The sequence below is a fragment of the Panthera uncia genome, chromosome C2 (assembly GCF_023721935.1).
Source record: "Panthera uncia isolate 11264 chromosome C2, Puncia_PCG_1.0, whole genome shotgun sequence".
In the NCBI taxonomy this organism is placed as follows: Eukaryota; Metazoa; Chordata; class Mammalia; order Carnivora; family Felidae; genus Panthera; species Panthera uncia.
Window position 1 is genome coordinate 92,098,327 of NC_064810.1, and position 23,348 is coordinate 92,121,674.

Here is a 23,348-nt window from a genome sequence, read left to right on the forward strand (position 1 = left end):
CAAGGCGCCCCAGCTATGGTCCCTTCTGACTATTAAACTGTCATGAGTGCCATAGACAACTTATAGAGAAGCGAGGAGGGAGGCTCATTCTCCCCTTGCAGGAGACCCTTCTCATTATGGCTACTATTCTATGTTTTAATTGTGTTTGCAGATCTACAGTTGCTTTGGTAATGGCAATGAAGAAATGCTGGGCAAAATGGTTGCTTAATTTAGGTAATATAGAATTATAGTTTAATGAAACACTAAACACGGGCAAAAGGCATTTAAAGAAAACATTCATTCACTGCAAATTTGTATTTCAGATTTAAAAATTTTTATGACAATGATGATAAAATTTCCATTTTAAAAATCATAATATGTAATCAGAAAAAACAAGGTTAATAATCTGAAAGGCATAAAATGTACAATTATCTCAACTTTTATTTTATAAGAACACAGAAAAAACTGTTTGAAAATGAAAATTATTTTGTATTTCAAAATAATGGTCACAAGTATAACAAATTTAAGAGGAACACTGCTTCAAATTTATTGTCCATTCTTTTGACCCTAGAAGAAAAAAAAAATAAAGTAGTGTTTATTTCTACAATTTATCAAAGAAAATAGAGTGTCACTTCTGACATTTAATTTAGCCTTTTTTATGTCACAGGAACCCAATGAAGGATGACTCAAGTAACAGCACCATGGTACCACTTAAGGATTTAAAAGGAATCACCAGAGAGAACAATATTGGTGATATTGGTGAAGGGGGATGGCAGAAAGATATAAAAAAGAAATATATGTGTAATAAAATATCTGGCATAAGCATAAAACAGTTCAGAAGAACCATTACTTTTGTGGGCAGGGACTGTCTAAGGAAGTGAGGAATCTCTCTGTTGAATATCTTTTTTGGTCATTTGTTATTTGTTTTGTCTGGTTTGGATTGGCTTGGGGCATTTTGAAAATTAACAGAAGGTTAAAGGGTTCTTTCTAAAATCTTTGAATGAGAGCCAAGAATTTAAATTTGATTAGAACTAAGAGGAAGAAAGCAAACATTTCTTGAGCAACTATCAAGGGCCAAGTCCGTGTAAGGGTCTTTGTAGTAATTATACCATTTCACTTTGCAACATGTGGGGTAGGTGTTATCTCTAGGGCTCAAAGAGGTTCAATATTGATTTGCTCAAGGCTACTCAGATGGTAGGTGACAGAGGAAACAATTATACCTCAAACTGTCTGACTTCAAAAGTACCATGACTTCTCAGGATCTCCACATACCATAAATAATGCTGAAAGCAATTCTTCAATAAGGCACTTTTCCTTGGTATGGAAGTTCATATCTACTTTTCCTCTGTATTCCTTCCTGGAGCTCTGTTTTGGAGTCCATGACCACAGTAAATTCCTGCATGTTGTGTGAATTGCTTTTAAATTTGAAATATTCCTGACATAGAGTGAGGTAAGATTTTAGCTCTGGCTGGGAATACGTAAACGTGGCATCTAGTATTGCAACCTGCTACTCTCCTGTCTTCTGAGTCTCCCAGTCCCACCATTTAGCTCACTTTAGTCAGTCTCCATTCTCAAGGAACACATATTCTTGGAAAGGAGCTACACACACATGAATGTCACATAGAGGAGCGTGGCTGTATCTTGAGTGTGAAGGGGAGTCACGGAAGGATGTAAAGCAGGAAAGTAACAAGAGCACATTGGAACTTCAGAAGGTTCAGTCTAGAGCCTGTGTGGAGGATACTTCTCAAGAAAGACAAGATTGGAAGCAAGATGTCTGAGTGAGAGAAGATGGAGGGCTGGACCAGGGCCACTTGATCAGTACAGAGAAAGGGGGACACAGTGAATAAGGGGTGTAGCTGCCAGGATATGGTGATCAGCTCAGGTGGGAGGAGTCAAGGATGATTCCGAGTCTCAGGCTTGTCCTGAGTGTCACCAGGACTGCTGGCAACTGAGCTGGATTTACAGGAAGAAGAGCAGGTGTTGGGGACAAGGAAATGATCAGCGCCATTATAAACATCTTGAGTTTGATGTGTCTGTGAGACCCCCAGGAGAGTGTCCAGAAAATAGTCAGATGTGGAACTCATTAGAGGAGGAGAAGGAACTGGGCTATAGACATGGATGTGTGAGGTATCAGCCCAAAGGTGCTAACTGAAGCCACCAGCCTTTAAGGATTCAGCAGAGCAATGGAGCCATCAGATAGATTGAAAAGGAAAAACCAAGGAGAAAGGAAGAAAACCAAAGCAAATTGTCCATGGAAGTCAGAGGGGAGAGGATTTCATGGAGAAAGTGGTCAATAGTTTCAAAGGTTGTGAAGAGGTCAAGGAAAATGTGGATTGAAAAGACTCCATTGGGCTTGGCTATGTACAGGTTGCTCATTGGCAGCCTTTGCCATAAGAGTGTCAGTAGAAGAAACGAAGAGATAAGTTGTTAAATATGGCCTAGATTGAAACTGTTCTTATAGCCTGTGCTCTTCAGCACTAGGTTTATTATGAACTCAAAGCAAGGCATCATTTGGATCTGGTATGTAACCAACTAAAGCCATGGAGTGTCCAGTGGCAAGCTTCAGTACCTCATTGAGTTGAACCCCAGGAAGAAGTCCTTTCGATGCCTTCTATTAGGTTCTTAAAATGGCTTTTTATTAATGACGGGCTATGAAACCCTAAATGATAAAAGTAGGACTCACACATTAAATCCAAGGACTCTGTCTTGTCTCTCATGGTCAAGAAATCCCATGGGGTGCCTGGGTGGCTCAGATACTCAGTCTAAGTATCCGACTTTGGTTCAGGTCATGATCTCATGGTTTGTGAGTTTGAGCCCCTCATTGGGCTCTATGCTCACAGCTCAGAGCCCGGAGCCTGCTTCAGATTCTGTGTCTCCCTCTCTCTCCACTTCTCCCCTGCTCACGCTTTCTCTCTCTCTCTCTTTCAAAAATAAAAATAAACATTAAAGAAAAATTAAAAAAAAAAGAAACCCCTTTGCATCTTCCTGAGCTCTTCCCTTATTCCTCATGCTAACTGATACTAAGTTCTCTTGATTGTACCTTCTAAATATCTTTCAAATGTTTCACCTCTTCTCCATGTCCACTAACACTACCTAATTCAAATCTCATTATTCCTCATGTGGGCTCCTGGTCCTTCTGGTGCAGGTGACATTTCCCCTCAGTCCCTGTAAGTCAATGGGGGACCAGAATATGTCTTGCTCATCCTTCTGTCTCTACCCTTCAGCTTTTAGCATGGTATATGGCAAATAATATATGTTCACTAAATGTTGAGGGGCAAGTATAAATAATGAGTGTTGTATTTAGGGCTTTGGAATCAGATTCCTCAACACGTGATAGGAGGGAAGTCATATACTAGTGAACACAAGATACTCCTCTTGTCAGATAGGTACTAATTACCATCCAGCGCTTAGCAATTCTATTGCTTTAACTAGCAGCGTTCTTTCTTATCCATGACACTAGGTTAGTTACATGAAATAAGAGGAGAAAAACATTTGGAACAACTTTTTTGCACATAAACTGGAGTTTAAAACTCCTTACTTATTTGGTAAAACAATGGTTAAGTTCTGCAACTTAAGTTCCAACACAGATTGGTCTAGAGGGTATAATGCCAAGTGAAATAGGTCAATCAGAGAAAGACGCATACCATACAATTTCACTCCTGTGTTGGGTTTAAGAAACAAAATGAACAAACAAATTTAAAAAAGGGACAAATGGAAAAACAGACTTTTAAACACAAGAACAAACTGGTGGCTGCCTGGTGGCTTGCCAGGGGGAAGGTGGGTAGGGGAACGGGTCAAATAAATACAGGGGATCAAGTGCACAGAGAGTACACTTATCTTGATGAGCACTGAGAAAACACATAGTATTGCTGAAATATTATATCATACACCTAAAATTAATGTAACACGATATATTAATTTTGCCTGAATCATAAAAAAAGACAACCAACAAGATAATTCTGGTTGGTTTGATATGACAGACCGAATACTGAGCAAAGAAAGTTGTTTTCCCAAAGTGGTTAAAGCGATCTATAAATCTGTGACAACTCTCATATCCATCTTGATTGGATAATATTGCTAGTGCATATTCCTTCTTTTTTTAAAAAAAATTTTAATGTTTATTTTATTCTTGAGAGAGAGAGAGAGAGAGAGAGCAGGGTAGGGGCAGAAAGAGAAGGAGACACAGAGTCTGAGGCAGGCTCCAGTCTCCAAGCTGTCAGCACAGAGCCCGATGCAGGGCTCGAACCCACGAACTGTGAGATCATGACCTGAGTCGAGGTTGGACACTTAACCGACTGAGCCACCCAGGTGTCCCTGGTGTATATTCCTTCTTGAGCTAGCAGGGTAAAGGCTATGTGGGGTACCCCAGCGACACATCAACATGGCTTAGGACAGGTGAAGAGCCACCCCTGGTTGCTGACAGTCCTCCCTTCTGAGTGTTAATCTTCCCCAATGGAATAAAGTTTTATTTGAAAATCACAGACCGAGACCGATCTGGAAAGGTCTTTGGACGTGGCTGGCCAAGCCCTGTGGTGTTAGAGATGAGGAAGCTCAAGTCCACAACTACTGATGTGTGCAGGGGTGAACTGCTGCCTTACCCACTGTCCCTGCTGGCTGGTAGGGCCTGTTTGGGAGGGAAGTGACATTGTGTCATTCCTCAATCCTCATAGCCTTGATTGCGTGTCACCCTATTACTTTGCTCGTGGGTCTCTCTCTTCTTTCCTGGGGGAATGAACTCAGGTGCCCAGTAACAGCCACTGCATATTCTCTTCGTTAATTAATACAATGCAAAGTGTCCAGCCAACATTGTTACCTCCCTAAATGGCTTTGTGCTCACATATGGGCACCATTTCAGTCATTTTGACATATTCACTAGTATAAATTCAATTTTCTTTGTTGAAACCAAATTTATATGATTATAGAGAATGGAGGTTTCTGACTTCTGCTCAAGTTTCTGCTCTTTTAGAAAGCAAAAATTTCTTCTGTGTTTTAAATATATATCTTATTTGTTTTAAATACAGCACTTAAAGTTTGTTGAAAAATATATTCATAATAATAACATTAAAAAATTTTTTTAATGTTTATGTATCTTTGAGAGAGTGAGAGAGAGGGAGAGAGAGAGAAAGGAGACAGAGCATGATCAGGGGAGGGGCAGAGAGAGTGGGAGACACAGTATCTGAAGCAGGCTCCAGGCTCTGAGCTGTCAGCACAGAGCCTGACGCGGGGCTTGAGCCCATGAATTGTGAGATCTTGACTGGAGCAGAAGTCAGGTACTTAACTACTGAGCCACCCCAGTGTCCCCATAATAATATTTTAGATTAAAAGTAAGGAGCAAGGAAAAAAAAAAAACCCTAGTAGGATATTTTATATTAAAAGATTAAATTGACTGTCAAAAGGAAAATATGTTGATACTCACAATGATTATAAAATAAAAACTGACAAAAGGCAGTTTTCAGGTTACCTCCTCAGCTATTTCTTCTGCTTTGACAAAATATCAAGCTTATTTTAATACATCACAATAGACACTTCCCTCTCATTTCCTCTCTTAGCAAGTTGCTATCACCCTTGGCATCATCTTGCTGATTAAATGAAATGAAAATATCCTGGAAAAAATAGCTTCCACTTCTGATATGTGAGTTAATTTTTGTCTGTGAGAAACATAAGAAAGACTGTCTACAAAATGCATGCTTATGCAAAGCCACTCGGAGTCTGTAAAACTGAATACACTCTCCAAAAGGTGTGACTCAGCAGGGTGGAGCCTGGCCTCCAGACCCTTTGAGACAAGGAGCGAATCCTGACTCCACATGGCAGGCTCAATGTCCTCATCTGTGAAAGGGGGAGAATGAGTTTTGCAGTGTTGTGAGGAAGAAAGGAGGTAAAGCACCTGACAAATAGTCACTGCCCAATAAATAGACCTACAATCACTCTGCTACTACTCACCAGCATTATTATTCCAGAGAACATAATGAGATCAAAGGAATGCTAATGCCCTGGATTGCAATTATTTTTCTAGATTCTGACTTTTCTATCGACCAAGTTGAGGAGACCACATAAAGGAACTCGTGAGGAAGAAATACAGTGCATTCTGACCGCTGTGTAGTCCTACTTGAGGTTTTACTTGGATCTCCCCAAGGGGATTTAGTTCCCAGAAGCACCAGAAAGACCTTGGTGTAGCCCAACATGAGGTCTCGGACCTTTAGGATGAGAGTCATGGATGAATTTATGGCAAAACACATTGCTATTGCTGATGATGCAGGGTACATCCGCTAGAAGATTTGAAGCCAATATATTTCTGCAGATTTGTCTTGTGTTTAGAGGAAGACGGTCCTCCACTGATAAATATTCTGTCCTCATATGTTTTTTCACTGTTTCAAGGGTTTACCTACATCTTTTATGGGAAGCAAATATTTCTCAATTCATTGAGAAAAAAAAAATAAAACCATTGTATCACATGTTAAGGGGGAAAATATTTTCTTTCTCCTTTCATTAAAAAAAACAAAAAAACAAAACCCCAAACATAACAATGAATAATGAAAGGAAAACAGAGGGAGCCATTCCATTCTGTGGGGGAGGGGCAGAGTAGCTGCAGGGGACAGCTGCAGCACGTCTGGCGTCCCAATTCTTTCCTTTCCCATCACTTTATTACTTACTGGACCAAGAATGTAGACAATTTCGGCTATGGTTGTTTTGCGTTTTAGTTTCTCAACTTAATCTTATGCGGTGCTCCTTTGCCCCCTGCACTGAGTCCTAAGCCCACAGGGTCACTTCATGGTGTTTCATGTAGCCACAGAAGCGGGGACTCTTACTCCTTTTCCAGCTCCAGCTCCTCCCATGGGGCCCTGGAAAATTTGGAAGGGCTTGTGGTCTTAGCTTGGGCCGCTGTAACAGACTACCATAGGCTGGGTGGCTTAAACAGCAAACATTTCTCACCGTTCTAGAGGCTGGAAGACCAAGATCAAGGTGTCAGCTGATTCAGCAACTGGTGAGAACCCTCTTCCTATTTGGCAGATGGCCACCTTCTTGCTGTATCCTTATGTGGTGGAGAGAGAGAGGACTCTGGCCTCTTCACCTTCTTATAAGGGCATCATGAAGTTAATCCCATCATGGGAGCTCTACCTTCCTGATAAACTTAATTATCTCCCAAAGGCCCCACCTCCTAATACCAGCACAGTGCAGGGGGGGAGGGGGGAGGGAGGGGGGGAGGGGGGTTAGGGCTTCAACATGAATTTTTCAGAGACACAAACATTCAGTCTGTAGCACTCATATAATGCTTTTATCAAAATCATCATAAAGCAAAACCCTTTATGCCTCTTTCAAGCATTTCTCACTGTGGTTTTAGTTGGGGACCAACTGACTGCATACGCACACACACCGACACTGTGTGACCCTCAACCAGATGCTATCTACTGTTAGCGTCTTCCTCCCAAATCACTATGTTGAAGCCCTACTCCCCACTGCGATGGTATATAGATGCGAGTCATTTGGGAGAAAATTAAATTTAAATGAGGTCATGAGGATGAGACACCCCCCCACGAAGGGATTAGTGTCCTCATAAGAAGAGGACAGAGTTCTCTGTCCAGGAGCAGGGCCCAGGGAGGACAGTGAGGTGACATCCACAAGCCAGGAAAAGAGGCCTCAGTGAAGATCGACCTTACTGGAAACCTGACCTTGGGCTTCCAGTCTCCTACACCATGAGAAATAAATGTGTGTTGGTTAAGCCACCAAGTCTCTGGTATCTTGTTATAATAGTTTGAGTTGCCTGGGATGCAAGGTGACTTCAATTCTCCTAAAGTGAAAAGGCACAGGGAAGAGAGAAATGATGAATATGGTGATTCCTAAGGGACTGTTTGATAAATTTCTGAAAACATGTTTTCAGACTTACGGAAAAACTCTTAGAAGTGAATATTTTCTATCATGAGATTGACTATTACATACATGAAAAAAAATGATTTTATTCTCTAACACAATACAATTTCCCCCAAATCTTCCTTTAAACTATCACTTTCTTCTTTCTTACAAATTTTCACAGCTTTCGATTTTCCCGATATTTACAAACATTTACATGCATAAATATTCCTGTATTTACATATGCACATTTACATTGATACATTTATGAAAGAAGAGTAAATCAGCAGCATATTTTACAGTATTTATATAGCTTTTAATAAATTTATAATTTTTAATAAAATTTTAAAAATATGATTTGTCTCTTCCAGCACATAGGGAACCTAACATCAAAACTTTCTGGAGGCTCATTAAATGCAGAATCACCATGTAGAATTCTATATCCTGACCAGTGATCTGCCATTTCTTCTGAGAAGGTTATATGTTTTCTAGAATTTTGACAAACAATACATTATTTCACTGCTGGAAACTGTGCCTAGTATCACTGAGATCTCTACATGGTAACATGGTAACAAAGGTTTGCTCAAGCTGCACATGCTCCTTGTGGGCTCGGGGAGGCGGTGGTGTATTTATTAATACAGAACCTCATATCCCATTATGTCAGCCACTCATCCTTGCTAATGAAACATGATATGCCACCACCATGGATTAAGTGGTGTCAAATCATCCAAAAACGCTCACCAAAGATTTGCTGCTTGTTAAATTTATCGAGAGCTTTCACCCAAACTCGTGCTGCATTTTATGCACATGGGAAAACTGAGATTCTGTCCAGAAGTGACACTTAGAGAATCCTGTGCTAGGAAGAGAATTTTTACCAGAATCTCTTGGGGGCATGTGCTAAAAATGCATATTCCCTGCCTCCAACCCCTGAGTTTCTGCCATAAGAGTGGGCCGGGATGAAAGCCAGAAATCTGATTTAATAAGAACCCTGGGTGATTTTGATGTTATTGATCCACATTGAGCAACATGTTGTAGTTGTGTTGGATCTTGCATCCAATTTAGAAATTACACACTTAATTTAGAAATCACTTGTTTTGAGCAAGATGGGCAAAGGCAAAATTCTAAACTTAGAGAACTTTGTTTTGTTCTCAATGAATTTTTTCTCTTTCCAGGAACTTCAGGTGGCTTCACTATTGGGTTTCCATGAGGCTGGCTTACCAAGCTCTGGACATAATTTTTCATAGTTTTCTCGCTGACCTCCATCCATTGTTAAACTTTAGGTGTCATGCCCAAAGATGGCAGCCAGATGTCTGATGCCAAGGAGTTATGGGTGGCTAACACTTTAATGTGTAGTTCTCCTGGGTTTATGTTCCTTTTAACAAAAGGGCTCTAGGAAGTTGGGATAGTCCCCACAAGGGAGAAATTTCAAATACTAAACTTCTAGATGCACTGGCAGAACAGCAGGGGAGGTCATTTTGGTCTACTAGCCTCAACTCTCAGTGGGCCTCCTTGCAAAATCAACTCTGTTCCTAAGAATGTACAGGATTTCCTTTGCAGACTTGTGTAGAAGTTGAAAGGACAAGACTGACCACAAAAGGTATTGAGAGTGCCAAGTTCTTGTCTTCCAGCTTTGCTGATATGTGCTGATATGATCAAACCGGGAAAAAAAATTGGCTAACATAACTCAAATTCACCTGACCTTAATATAAAACTAACTTGAATTATCAAGCCAGTATAAGAGTTTGCAGTGGGAAATACCTCTTTCCAGGAGGAGGCTGTTCAACCCACAATGGAGTGACCCATATCAGATGTAGGAATTTGGAATCAGAAATCACTTGTACTGTTCTCCCAGTTGATCCTGCTCTAATCCTCCTGGAGGCCAGAATTATGCATCTTGATGTCTAGCGAAGGAGAGAGGATACAATGTGGGTGATGAGAAGTCCAGGATAAATCTGAACTGTTAAGAAAAATAGCTCTGGGTTCTGAATCTGGTCCTCATGCTCAGTGGCTGTGTGATGTTGGGCAAATTACATAATTCTTTTTATTTCTTTAATATTTGTTTATTTTTGAGATACAGGAATAAATCATGAGCAGGGGAGGGGCAGAAAGAGAGGGAGACACAGAATCTGAAGCAGGCTCTAAGCTGTCAGCATAGAGCTTGACGTGGGGCTCATACAGACAAGCCGTGAGATCATGACCTGAGCCGAAGTTGGGAGTATAACTGACTGAGCCACTCAGAAGCCCTCAAATTACATCATTTTTTAGCTATAGTCTACTATGTGTGAAATGGGAAGTACACTGATACATAGTAAACATTCAGTTCATACTTCTATTACTATCATATTATTAATATTCTTCAAAAAATTTTTTAATGTTTATTTTTGAGAGAGACAGAGGGGGAGAGAGAGAGAGAGAGAGAGAGACAGTGTGAGCTGGCGATGGGCAGAGAGAGAGGGAAACACAGAATCTGAAGCAGGCTCCAGGCTCTGAGCTGTCAGCACAAAGCCCACCACAGGGCTTGAGCCCACGAACCGTGACACCATGACCTGAGCCGAAGCCGGAGGCCCAACCGACTGAACCACCCAGATGCCCCAAATATTATTAATATTCTTATTAGCCATCTTAGAAAAAGTTAGAAAGGTAAATTTGTTGTTGGTGTATATCAGCCTCTTTGCTGGAGTAGAAGTAGAAATAGTGGGAAAAGTCTGATTATAAAAGATACAGTGATAAGTAAGAGAGACAGATCAGGCACTAATATGGTAGACTTTCCATTTTAGCATTCAGGATGGAAAAAACTGGTTCCCCCTTTCTGAAAACTTACATGTATGTGTCTATTCCAGATAAGTCCTGCAGAAAGCTTGATGAACACTGTCAGGGACACACAGAACATGGCGAAGCTCAGGCACAGGTCGAAGGCTTGAAGCGTCAGGTGGTACGCTTCATAGTGTGGTGGGTCCACACAAGCTGATGGGAATTTTGCATACGGAAAAGGGAAGGCAACTGCATAACCGAGGTAACCGGTCCCTGCAATCCCTGAAAACGAGTAGAAGCAATATGGACCAAGGAGAGCAGATTCCAAGGCTATCGCAAAATGAAGTGGACATCCCATAATGCTTAGAATCACAAAGGTGAAACTAGCTTCCCACTGAAAATAAAACAAAAATAAATTGTTACTTTGGAAACTAGACTCTTCAAAAGCTTCTCAGCGATGTGGAGAAAGAAAGCGTTGTTGGATATTAATCTCTTTTACTGGGAAGTGAAGGAGAAATGGGTTACAATTTTCTCTTTAGGCCCTTTTATTCTCTTCTTGAATCTACACTCTGGGAGAATAACATATCAGCCAACTGAGCCAAAAACTAATTGAATTCCATTCAACAAACATGTGTTTATTTATCTTCTATCATGTGTTAAGAGCCAGCTTACGGTGGGAAAAAGATGAATACCAGAATCCCTGCCTTATCCTAGGACCTTGCTAGTCAGGGCATGGTCCATGGTCCAGTAGCACTGACATCCCTGGAAGTTTGTTAGAAATGTAGAATCTCATACCTCCCCCAGATCTACTGTATCAGAATTTACATTTTAACCAGATTCCCAGGTGACTCACACTTATTTGAGCCATGGGAAGATCTATGATCAGAACAAAGTAGTCTTTCTATATCCTGGGATTACTTGGCTCCCTACTATTGAAATGCAATATATCATAGACTTCCCATCCTTTTTTTTGGGGGGGGGGGGAGAAGTAACAGAGACAGTGGAAGGACATCCCAAGCTGAGGAGTTGAGACTTAAACATACATTATTAAAAACAGAGGAGCCTATAGATCCATTTATTCAGAATGAAATTTGGGAGCATAACATTGGTTCTGTCCTCTCCAAATTGGAATACTTAAATATTTACAATAATCGCAGGAACTTGTAGTAAGTGTTTGGAGAAGAAATCAGATATAAATTATTCATTTAAGGGGCACCTGGGTGGCAGTTGGTTGAGCGTCCAACTCTTGATTTCAGTTCAGGTCATGATCCCAGGGTTGTGGGATCAAACCCTGCATCGGGCTCTGTCCAAGCTGAGAGTGGAGCCTGTTTGAGACTCTCTCTCTCTCTCTCTGTCTCTCTCCCCCCTCTCTCTCTCTCTCTCCCTCCCTGTCTCCCACTTGTGCTCTCTCTCTCTCTAAAATAAAAATAAAAAATATTCATTTAAAGCCAGTTTATTACTGAAATCCATCATAGTAAGGCATCAATCAGAAGGAACTCAATTATAATCGGAAATCACATTCTCTATGTTCCATCCTGAACTGGTAGAGGTTTGACCTTCAAACCTATTCAACCATCCTACTGAAGGTCTATATATTTACCAGGTATCTCTTGGTCCACTCTTTGTGAGCCACCAGCAGAAGTATACCGGTCATGATGGCCTGTGAAAAGAAAATGGAAAAATAATATCCATGATAGAATGTACCTCTGGAAAGAGTTCTATCTGTCTCACGGTTTGACAACTTTATTATGAACTAGAAAGAACAGCAAATGGCTAAATGGATTTATGGCTCTGATCTCTTCCTCATCTGGGATGACAATGAAGAAAAAAGCCATCAGTGTCATAAAGACATGATTCATACAAGCTCTTTTTTTTTTTTTATTTTCTGTGCTGCCTTTGCCATTGCAATTACAACCTCCCCTACTGTAAGGTGTCACTGCAATAAAAGCTTGGCTTTATAACCCTTGCCATATGTTTTATTTTGATTAATTGTCTATCATTCATCTTTCCCACAAATTGCTAAAATTACAAATGGGAGGAACCGGAAAGGAAATGTGTCACAGAACCCTGAAAACTTGCACAGCAACAGCATTATCTTTTACTCTTTGCTTTTCTTTTGAGATTCAGGAGCCTCAGCCTACTGGTGGGATGCAAATATGTGATCTCCGTTTCTCAAGTAACAAAGATTATAATTAGAGTGAATGCATGGCGGGACATTAATTGTTCTGGGTGCACTGGTGTTCAGCTTTTCAAAAGTTTTGTTTTGTTTTGTTTTGTTTTTTAATAGCTTCCGTTGAGGGAAAAAGACCCAAAGTGCAGAATGAAAATAGTTCAACAAAGGAGGGAATGGTGTCAGGGCAATATATATAATGAAAAAGAAAAAAGAATTCTGGGCTCATCTTTGATTCAGCTCCGGGTCTGGTGAAGGAGACCTTTTGTGGTCACTGAGCCTGGAAACTGCTTATTCCTGACCCATAAATCATTTGTTCCTGGTCAGGGAATGTTTTGAGGTTGAGAGAGACAACCAGGAAGAGACGTGCCTGAAACCAGATATAGAATGAGGGCAGGAGTAAAAGCAGTTACGAATTAGGTTTTTGACAGAGAAATAAACATGACTGTATATATAGTATCAACAAATTTAAGGGGGTGGAAATCAGAGCTTCTACCAATATGGTTTTGTGATATGCTGCTTTTGTAGCTTCTGTGTCCAGCCTGTTTTTTTTTTTTTTTTTTTTTTTTTTTTAGATCCAGCTTTTCATTTTCCTGGCATATTTTATTTTGAATGCCTGACTTGGAGAATTCAAGAGAGGTGGGGGAGAAGTATGCACATGTACGTTCACACAACACTTCTCGTGTGGCTCAGGCTGAAATTCCAGACGTGGCATTGCCGCACCATAAAACTCCCGTGGATAAAAACAGAACCATCTGTAGTCGAAAGAGGTTGGCTTGATTCTCAAGAGGAAAGTTTCCAAGGGACCCTGTGGAGGTTGAGCCAGCATAAATAGCACAACAAAACAGAATTATTAAGAGCAATTGAACATTGATGTTGAGCCGGGGGCCAGTCTACGCTTTCAGAGGCAAAGGCATCCAATGGGCACGTTACTCCTCTACGGGCGAGAAACACAGGGGCAAACAAGAGAAAAGTGAAGGGTACACTCCTCTCCTGGTGTAACTCCAAGGAGAGAGCTGACATTATTAGACGCTTAGATTCCAGGTTGCCTTAAAAAAAAAAAAAAAAAGATTCCAGGTTGCCTTAACCACTTTGGCATGAACCGTTTCTTTCCTTTCAAAAGTTGAAAAATGCAGCCGAATTGCAGTCGCCTGATATTTTGGTTGTAGCTGCCAGCTTGAATTTTGCTTTGTTTACACAAAACTTTGAAAAGATCTTTCATGGAGTAGGCTGGTGTATGAATGCCATTCAGTAACTTGGGAAACCCACCCTGTGGACAGAGGTGGCTCAGGGGCGAGCACACCCATCTTCCCTGGTGCCCCTGTCCAGCATGCCTGCGAGACAGAGGGCGGGTGTCCCCTGAGTCATAGCCTCCTGTTTTCTTGCTTTCTTTTCTTTTTTAAACTCTTGTATTTAGACAGGGAAGAGGGAAGAAAGAAAAAGGAAGAGTTTTGAGGGTAGGGGAGAGAAGTCAAATGGGAAAAGGAAATGTGAGAGGCGGTGTCTGAGAGGCAAGAGCTGGGCACAACAGGGCAGTTGGGTTTCAGAAAGGACCCAGAGGGGGTGCCTGGGGAGGTAGGAGCCCGGAGAGAAGGCCCAGTCCTGCACTCTGCTCTCTCTCTACTCTTCTTGGCAGGCTAGCTTTCTGCTCCACAGGCAGTTCCAGAGAGATTGCTTGGGGTTTGCAACGGTAGCAGCTAACACTCTGGTCGGATGATAATTGTGGGCCCTCCCACAGGCTCTTTAAATTGCCCCCTGTAAAGGACATAAAGGACTAAAGGTTCCCAGAAGCAGACGAATTGAAGGAAGCGGGGAAGCATCACAACAGTAATAGAAACTTTTAGAGGGATCACTTTATTTATTTATTTTGAGAGAGAGAGGGAGGGAGAGAGAGCCTGACAGCACAGAGCCTGACACGGAGCTCGAATTCACGAACCACAAGACCAGGACCTGAGCTGGAATCAAGAGTCAGATGCTTAACTGACTGAGCCATCCAGGTGCCCCTAGAGGAATCATTTTAATATGGGCTAATTTATTCACTTATAAACATCTGTTGTGAGTCTACTGCCAACAAGGGATGTGATAGGCACTCTGCAGATGGCATAATAGCATAAATTAACATTTACTGAGCCCTTACTGTATGTATGCCAGGCACTACACTAAACATTTTACATACGATAACTCATTTAATCCTTATAACGATGGAGATCTTCTCCGACTTTAAAAAGTTTATTTATTTATTTATTTATTTATTATTTTAAAGAGAGAGGGAGTGCGCATGAGCGGGAGAGAGGGGCAGAAGGAGAGAGAGAGAATCCGAAGCAGGTTCCACACTCAGCATGGAGCCTGACATGGGGCTTGATCTCACTACCACCAGGAGACCACGGCCTGAGCTCAAACCAAGAGCTGGAAGCTTAACCGACTGAGCCACCCAGGTGCCCTGATCTTCTCCTACTTTTTAGAAGATGGAACAGAGAGGATAAATAGGACAAGCAAGCTCACCAAGTAATAATCATACACACAGTGGCTCCAACTTTCATTGGAATTTGCAGTCCAGATGTGAAAGTAATGTGCGTATAAGAGTGTCCACAAAATGAGGCAGGAAGAGTGAGTACACTCCGTGTGAGAAGGGCCCAGTGACAAGATACCGCTTCCAGGGGGGATGATCGTGGAAGAAAGCAGCATGGGGGAAACGGGACCCGAAGCAGGTTTGAGGGATGGGTGTGATTTCAGCAGGAGATGGCAGAGGGAAGGGCAGTCTGGGCAGTGGGAGAAATGCATGTAAAGGTGGGAAGGTGGCAGCCAGGCTTGGGAAACAGTGAGACAGGGGCCCAGAGGGGCAGGAGCTCTGGTTCCTGGTAGAAAAGAGTAGGAAATCAGGCTTGAAAGCCACATGAGGCTAGGTTGAGAAGGGCCTCAAAATTCAGGCTAACATATCTCGGCTTCGTTTGGACAATGAAGCAACACTGAAGGTTTTTGAAGGAGGAGCTTGACTGACACAGCAGAGGTCTAGAAAGACAAGCTTGTGCTCAAGTGTGTGCTGGGTAGGAATGAGGTGAGGCCTAGGCGTCTCTGTCAGAATTGGGTCTTCAAAAAAATTTTTTTTTTTAACATTTATTCATTTTTGAGAGTAAGAGAGATAGAGCATGAGCGGGGTAGGGGCAGAGAGAGAGGGAGACACAGAATCCGAAGCAGGCTCCAGGCTGAGTTGTCAGCACAGAGCCCGACATGGGGCTCGAACTCACAGACTGCGAGATCATGACCTGAGCTGAAGTTGGACGCTTAACTGACCCACCTGAGCCACCCAGGTGCCCCATTTCTGTTCTATTCTATTCTATTCTACTTTTATAAATGCTGCTAGCTATGCAATAGATGGATTTTATGATTCATTAATGAATGGGTTCCCACAGTTTGGCTATCAAAGTCATGTAGGCATGAAACCTGGGTGGGGGTGGGAAGTGGTAAGGAGTTGAGGGGGAGGTGGTACCCAGTGAGCATGAGAGGAAAGAATGGATAAGGATATGCCTCACGAGAAAAATAAAAGTTAGCTAGCAACTGACTGGATGCGGTGGGGTAGGAGTGAGGCTGAGGGTGGGTTGGTTTAGGGCACTGTTGTCAGAGTGGTCTTAGGACCAGCAGCATCGGCATCACTTGGAAACTTGTGAGACAGGCAGAGTCTCAGGCCTCACCCAGATTTTGTAAATAAAATTTTAAAAATGTTTATTTATTTATTTTGAGAGAGAGAGAGAGAGACGAGAGAGAGAGAGAGAGAGAGAGAGAGAGAGAGAGAGGGAGCACGAGCAGGGGAGGGGCAGAGAGGGAGAGAGAGAATTCCAAGCACAGTGCAGAACCCAAAATGGGGCTCGAACCCTCTAACTATGAGATCATGACCTGAGCCGACTGAGCCACCCAGGTGCCCGGCCTCACCCCAGATTTCCTGAATCGGAGTGTACATTTTCACAAGATTCCCAGGTGATTCATATGCACATTACAGTTTAAGAAGCACTAGTTTGGAGGGAAGGGTTGAAATCAAAAGTCACTCTAGGGTTTGAAATCGAGTTCAAAGCCAGGAAAGTCTGGAGAAGAAATCACTGCTTTTGGTGGTGAGATGGTTTTTGGGGAACAAGCCGGGCTTATAGAAGTTTAGGATATCTAAGCGGAAATTGGCCATCAGGTGTTTGGAAATCTCAGGACCACTGAAGCTATAAGAGGCTTGAGTGATGATGGTACAATCAAGTCCCTTCTCTGACAGGGGAGGAAACTGGGACCTGCACGGGACGTCTTGCCCACCTTTCCCCAAGTTCCTGTCTCCAGGTAGGCTTCTGGATACAGCACTGTGGCTTGCCATTAACTAAGTCACTGGAGGGTGCCAAGCCACGTTTTCCGGGATTCAAGTAGAGCCCAGTCCATCAGGCACTGTGATCTTGCTGCATACTTTCTGGCAGCTGATGGCCTTTAAATAACCTAGTTCAGAAATCCTAGGAAAACTGCTTATCATGTGGCTATCAGAGTAGAGTGAGGAGAGTTCTGAGGACCGATACTTTGAAGAATTCAGAAAGTCTCAAATGAAGGCACTGAACAAATGCAAAGTTCTGTTCCGCTTGTAAAAATCTATCTTTTCTAAGTCTCCGAAGGGATATGGAGTCATTTGCAAAAGGAAATGTCAATAGGATTGAAATGCACACATTGTCTTTCCACCAAAGGAAGATTCACTCTTCAGGCACATTGAGAAATGGGAAGGAAGGAAAGTTGTGGCACGAGTCAGAGACCTTTCGTAGTTGACCCCGATCAGACAGAGCTGTGCTTCACTGGGAAACTCACTAGAAAAAGAAAAAAAATCACATTGTTCCAAATTTAGACATTACTGAAAGAGTGAGCACTCTTATTGCTTTCCTTTTCATGACAATTTTGTCCTGCTTTAGTGTGAATACTGGCTTGACTTTTAGTCCTTGCAACCTAATGAGAGTTCACTGATATGATGCATTTTGTACCACCTGAGCACGGACTCATTCCCTTATTCAGCCATATTTATCAAACAGTATTTATGGAACACCTAGTATGTGACTCATTCTGTTCCAAGTGCTGGAGGCACAGCAGTAAACAAAATAGAAAAAAAAAAATCCCCACCGTTGTACAATATACATTTTGTTGGGAGGGGTATTAACAAACAATAAATAAATACATTATGTAGTATATTAGATGGTGATAAGGACCATCAGGAAAAGAATAGAGTGGGGAATGAGAGACTGGGGATGCCAGTTGTGGGAGAGACTTACAATTTTATTTTATTTATTTATTTTTAAAGTTTTATTTATTTATTTTGAGGGAGATAGAGTGAACAAGCAAGCAGGGGAGGGGCAGAGAGAGAGAGAGAGAGAGAGAGAGGGAGAGAAAGAATCCCAAGCAGGTTCTGCGATGTCAGGGCAGGGCCCAATGCCGGTCTCGATCTCAAGAACCATAAGATCATGACCTGAGCCAAAATCAAGGGTCTGCTGCTTAACTGACTGAGCCGCTCAGGCACCCTGAGATTTACAATTTTAAATAGGGAAATGAGGGTAATGAAGGAAGGCATCAATGAGAAAGTGATATTTCTTCAAAGAATTAAAAGGAAGTGAGAGAATAAGCCTTGTGTGGTAGGAAGCTCCAGGCAGAGAACAGATAGTGCAAAGGCCCTGAGGCAAAAACACACCTTGGAATATTTGAAAACAACAAGGAGCCAGTGTGATGACTAAGGGAATGGAATGAGCTAAGGGAAGAGTGGTAGGAGATGAGGTCCCAAAGCTAACAGGATGGGGAATTCAGCCACTGGGCAGGGAATGGAATGGGGAAGTGAGCAGGCAGCAAGAGGTTAGGATCAAAGCGTTTGGACAGATTGGGCACCGATGGGATTCAGGGCAGGCAGCCCCCAAATACGCCACTTTGGTGTATTGATTACTTTGAATTAAAGTTACTTAAGCAACTGGTGCCAGAACATTCCTCTGTCCCCCTGAAATCAGGAAATGAATTCCCCATGTGAAGGGTACCCTCCCAGCACCTGGAGGGTAGAAATTTTCCTCGCTCACAGCACAGACGAAAGGCATGGTATTAACTAGCATGTGTGTAGAGCTTCAAAACCGGGGAAGCTCTTTATTACACAATCTTTGTTCAAATTTGGTCGTTCTCACTGAGCATCTTAGGGTTAGACAGCTCTGCATGGACTCTCTTTACCTACAAAATTCCTCATGTTATAGGTAAGGCAGTGTATAACTGGCTGAGTGAGGGTCCTGCTCTTGACCATATACCAAGAATGTCAGAATCAGGACTTGAGCATAGGCTCTGTCTCCCCAAATCCTACCTTTCGGATTCCAATTCCCTATGCCATTGGTCTCAAAATCAAATAGCCACCAACTAGCTGTATGCTGGAGACAGAGCTTGTCATTTCTCTGGGAGTAATTGATAAAACAGATACTGGCATAGAGCAAATCTGTATTCAATAATTTGTGATCCTAATCAACTCTCAGTGTCTGCTGAATGTTCTAGGATAGGCTGCAGGGATAGGCAAAGAATTACAAGAAAGGAATACAGAGTTGGACTACAATTATGGTTTTATTAAACACTGGGTCAGTTCTGTAGTCAGAATAAAAAAAAATTAATAGAATAGAAAATATCAATTCATTTGACACAGAAGGTAAAATATTGTTTTTTTGAAGCTGTTTGTTCTATGTTCTATATATGTATCAAAATCTAACTACTTATCTAGAGAGAACTATATACATGCAACTATGTACATTCTAGGTCCTGGATGTAAAATGTTTTTCTTACTCTGGGTCATCAACAGAAAGTGTGGAAGCTGCTTGAATAAATGTCACTGTCATTTTTGCATTCTGGTAAATGTTTAATAACTGTTTCTTTGAATGAACATATGGTTTCAGGTAGGAGATGAGGAAAAGAGCAGACCGGCAAGACTGGGAGGTAGATGTAAAAGAAAAAAAAGAAGGGATGCCTGGGTGGCTCAGTGGGTTAAGCGTCTGGCTCTTGATTTTGGCTCAGGTCATGATCTCACAGTTTGTGGGCTTGAGCCCTGCAATCAGGCTCTGTGCTAAGGGTGCAAAGCCTGCTTGGGATTCTCTCTCACCTTCCCTCTCTGCCCCTCCCCCCACTTGCTCTCTCTTTCTCAAAATAAATAAATGAACATTTAAAAAATTAAGAAGAGAAAAGAAAAAAGGAAAACATCATCAAAGTGTTTCCTTGTTCAGTCCCACACTCGCACCATTTGGCTTTCTCCCATCTACTCACCATCCTTAAGTCCCACTAGATGGAGTTTTTAAAAATTGAGACCTTGTTTGTTTTTTTTTTTCTCCCCCATTGTTAACTCAAGCATGTAGTAGGTTATCAATACATATTTACTTAATAAATAGATTAAAATGGTATTTTATAGCGTCTTGCTTTTAGGTGATATCTTAGTTAAAGTTAGATTTTTAAGACTTAGAGTGTTGCCTCTCCCAAGACTGGCTACATTTCAATAGAAAACTCCTTCAGATCAAAAGGCTTTAAAGTCTAATTCTCTAGTCTCCAATGGTGAATGTCATGCATCACAGGAAACAATGAGAGAAGGATTTGTTGCAAGCCTCTGTAACTCCTCTTAAATCATACCACCATGGAAGACACCAACTCACAAGGCTAGATGTGTTCATTTCTCTGACACAGAGGGCTGGGGTACCGGTCTAATCCTTCCTTTGTACAGTCATTCAGTAAATAGACATGGAGCAGCTACTTGGTGCCTACTTATATTTGCCACATGCACACTTGCTAATGAACTGTGAAGTTAGTGAAGTACATCACCCAAATTCTTGAATTATTTGCAGTTCAAACAGTTGCGTGCAAAGAAAAATGTGGGAGAACTAAGGTTTGGGGCTTGCAAATCCTTGGATCATGTCAACACACCTGAGTATTTCTAGTGAAAGCATTCATCTGAAGATTATTTTACTCGGTTCTCCATTTTTTTTTTTTACATTTTTTATGGTTTACATATTTCTTTTCTAAAATTTAAATTTTAGTGGCACCTGGTTGGTTCAGTCATGAGAGCATGTGACTCTTGATCTCAGGGATGTGAGTTTGAGCCCCACATTGAGGGTAGAGATTATTGAAAAAAAAAAAAAAAAAAAAAACTTAAAACAATAAAATTCAAATTTCAAAAGATAGATTCCAATTTCTCAGAAAACCAAGGTGAGAAGACTAAAACAACTTTTTAAGAATTTCTTGAACAGCATTTCATTATAGTACACGTGATAGTGTATATGATAAAATGATATTAAGAAAGATTGTACATTTAAGAGACAACTAATAGAAATATATGTTCTCCAGTCATCTAATTTTCTGTAGAATTTTGACTTCTTTGTATTGTTGCAAAACTTAAACAGGACATGTCATTCTTTTTTTTTGAAATGAATGAATTAATTAATTATTTTAATGTCTATTTTTTTTAATTTTTTTTTAACGTTTATTTATTTTTGAGACAGAGAGAGACAGAGCATGAACAGGGGAGGGGCAGAGAGAGAGGGAGACAGAATCCGAAACAGGCTCCAGGCCCTGAGCGGTCAGCACAGAGCCCGACGAGGGGCTTGAACTCACGGACCGTGAGATCATGACCTGAGCCGAAGTCGGACACTTAACCGACCAAGCCACCCAGGCGCCCCTTTAATGTCTATTTTTTGAGAGAGAAAGACAGAGCATGAGTGGGGGAGGGGCAGAGAGAGAGGGAGACACAGAATCTGAAGCAGGTTCCAGGCTCCAAGCTGTCAGCACAGAGCCCCATGTGGGGCTCTTGAAATAGTGAACCATGACATCATGACCTGAGCCGGAGTCGGACACTCAACTAACTGACTGAGCCACCCAGGAGCACCCCCAAAAAGACACGTCATTCTTTTTCTTCTTTCCCTCCCTTCTTTCTATACTCTCTTAATATATGTAATAAAATATTTTCCTACCAAAGCTCCATTCCAGATGGGGCAAGCAATCCAGACATTCCATCCTGTGAACCAAAGCTTGTAAGAAAAGACAAGGAAGAAAGCGATAACTCCAGAGGATACACTGAGAGTCCCCAGAGAAATGAGAATTCGGCCAGCAGCCTGGGATAGGCACTGCATCTTCCTCTGTGACTTGGGTCCTGGATCTCAAAGATATTTTGTTACCAAAACATGAGGGTATGTCAGGCCTCAGTAAACAGAAGTTTCTTGGAGACAGTAGCCATGGCACATGTGGACTGTTGATCTACTTGGAAACAAGCTTGCATTTGTTTCACCAAAGATAGTGAATTGTAATGAAGTAATCCTTGACATAAATTTGATACAATTAATTCTAATACTAGTTTCCTGAGAGAAAGAGAAAGAGAGAGAGAAAGAGAGGGAGGGAGAGGGAGAAGTCATTCCTTGTTTTGGATTTCAGCCTCCATTCCCTTCATTCTGCCCTGTCGTGGGGAGTGCCCACTTCCTGGCTTAATCAGATTCAAAGGCTTGCTGACTGAGCTAATTGTTTCTCAACTCAACCTGCCTGGTGGTTCCAGCATAAAGCCAACATCCTTTGTGCACAATAGATCCACATTCCCAGCACAATTTCCCACAAAACAAAGTAAAAATAAGCACTCTGATCACTTTTCATTACATTTAATTTCAATGATTTCAAGCAAACGCAAGACCTCTCCCCATTGTTCAAAGTTCAGTTCTATTACCATACTTTTGAAGTTTTGATAAAGATTTTTGACACGGTTTCATTCCCGAAGGGGCATACGCTTCATCATGGAGTTCTGTCTTGTTTTCTCGAAACCAGTTTCATCTTAGGTGTTTTATTATTAATTCAATTATCAAGTAGAGGACGAAGGTGGAAGTGTATGCAGTTGTAAAATGCACTTTGAGCAGTAACTTATTAGTCGGATGAAATACCAATCTCCGATCATTCTTTTTTCTTAATTTTTTTTTTTTATCATCGCGAGTCCACCCGCCGCTGCCACCAGACCCCGCCCTCCCCCCCCTCGGGCTATCCCCCCTCGGGCTATCCCCCCTCGGGCTGCTCCCCCTCAGCCTGCCTCACCTCACAACCACCACCATGACCGCAGCCGCCACGGCCCCTACTCTCCAATCATTCTTGAATCATAATTCAATTCAATAATTAGACGTTGGGCTTATGTACATTGAAGCGATTGCAAAAGGCTTATCTCTTAATTTCTCATGTATTTGAGAAAGTGGTATGTATTTGCTTTTGACTAATAGGACACGTTTGTTTCTTCTAAGATAATAATCTGAAAACACAGACCGTTTTCTGAAGATAGCTGAATAATTTTCCTGTTCTATATTGATACTCTTTCTTTTAAATGAGATGATGAAAAATAATTTTATGAATGGAAATGCAGTGGTTTAGAACATAGATTTTGGTATGAGACAGAGCTAGGATCCATTATCTGCCAGGTATGTGTCCTTGGGCAAGGGCAATTTACTTAACTTTCTGGGTCTTTCTTCATATGGGAATAAAATTAGTGTTTATCTCACCGAGTGGTGATTAAAAAAAGTAAATGAGCCAATGCATGTAAAATTCTCAGCACGGAGCTCTGTATAGCAAAGAAGCTTAGTTA

General features: G+C 41.6%; 1 protein-coding gene across 2 annotated transcripts; it reads right to left on the reverse strand.

The window, feature by feature from the left end:
• Nucleotides 1–402: 402 nt before the first annotated feature.
• On the reverse strand, nt 403–22,373 carry TMEM212 (transmembrane protein 212). Of its 2 annotated transcripts, XM_049628568.1 has the most exons (5): nt 21,712–22,373; nt 12,176–12,235; nt 10,646–10,969; nt 9,583–9,725; nt 403–546 (listed from the first exon to the last, which is right to left on the reverse strand). In XM_049628568.1, exons 1-5 carry the CDS (start codon nt 21,868–21,870, stop codon nt 486–488), a joined length of 747 nt encoding a protein of 248 aa, XP_049484525.1. In that variant the 5' UTR covers nt 21,871–22,373; the 3' UTR covers nt 403–485. The 2 variants fall into 2 exon arrangements, with proteins under 2 accessions (XP_049484525.1, XP_049484526.1); XM_049628569.1 differs by lacking the exon at nt 9,583–9,725 and having other exon boundaries at nt 21,712–22,026.
• Nucleotides 22,374–23,348: the final 975 nt, after the last annotated feature.

Bases quoted from the DNA above. Each gene is read 5' to 3' on its own strand.
- TMEM212 (XM_049628568.1), bottom strand. From the start codon at position 21,870: ATGCAGTGCCTATCCCAGGCTGCTGGCCGAATTCTCATTTCTCTGGGG. The intron at 10,970-12,175 runs GTAAATATATAG...TTTTATTTTCAG, and splicing joins AGTGGACCAAGAGATACCTG to TGGGAAGCTAGTTTCACCTT. The intron at 547-9,582 runs GTATTTCCCACT...TTTTTCTTCTAG, and splicing joins CAGCCTCCTCCTGGAAAGAG to GGTCAAAAGAATGGACAATA.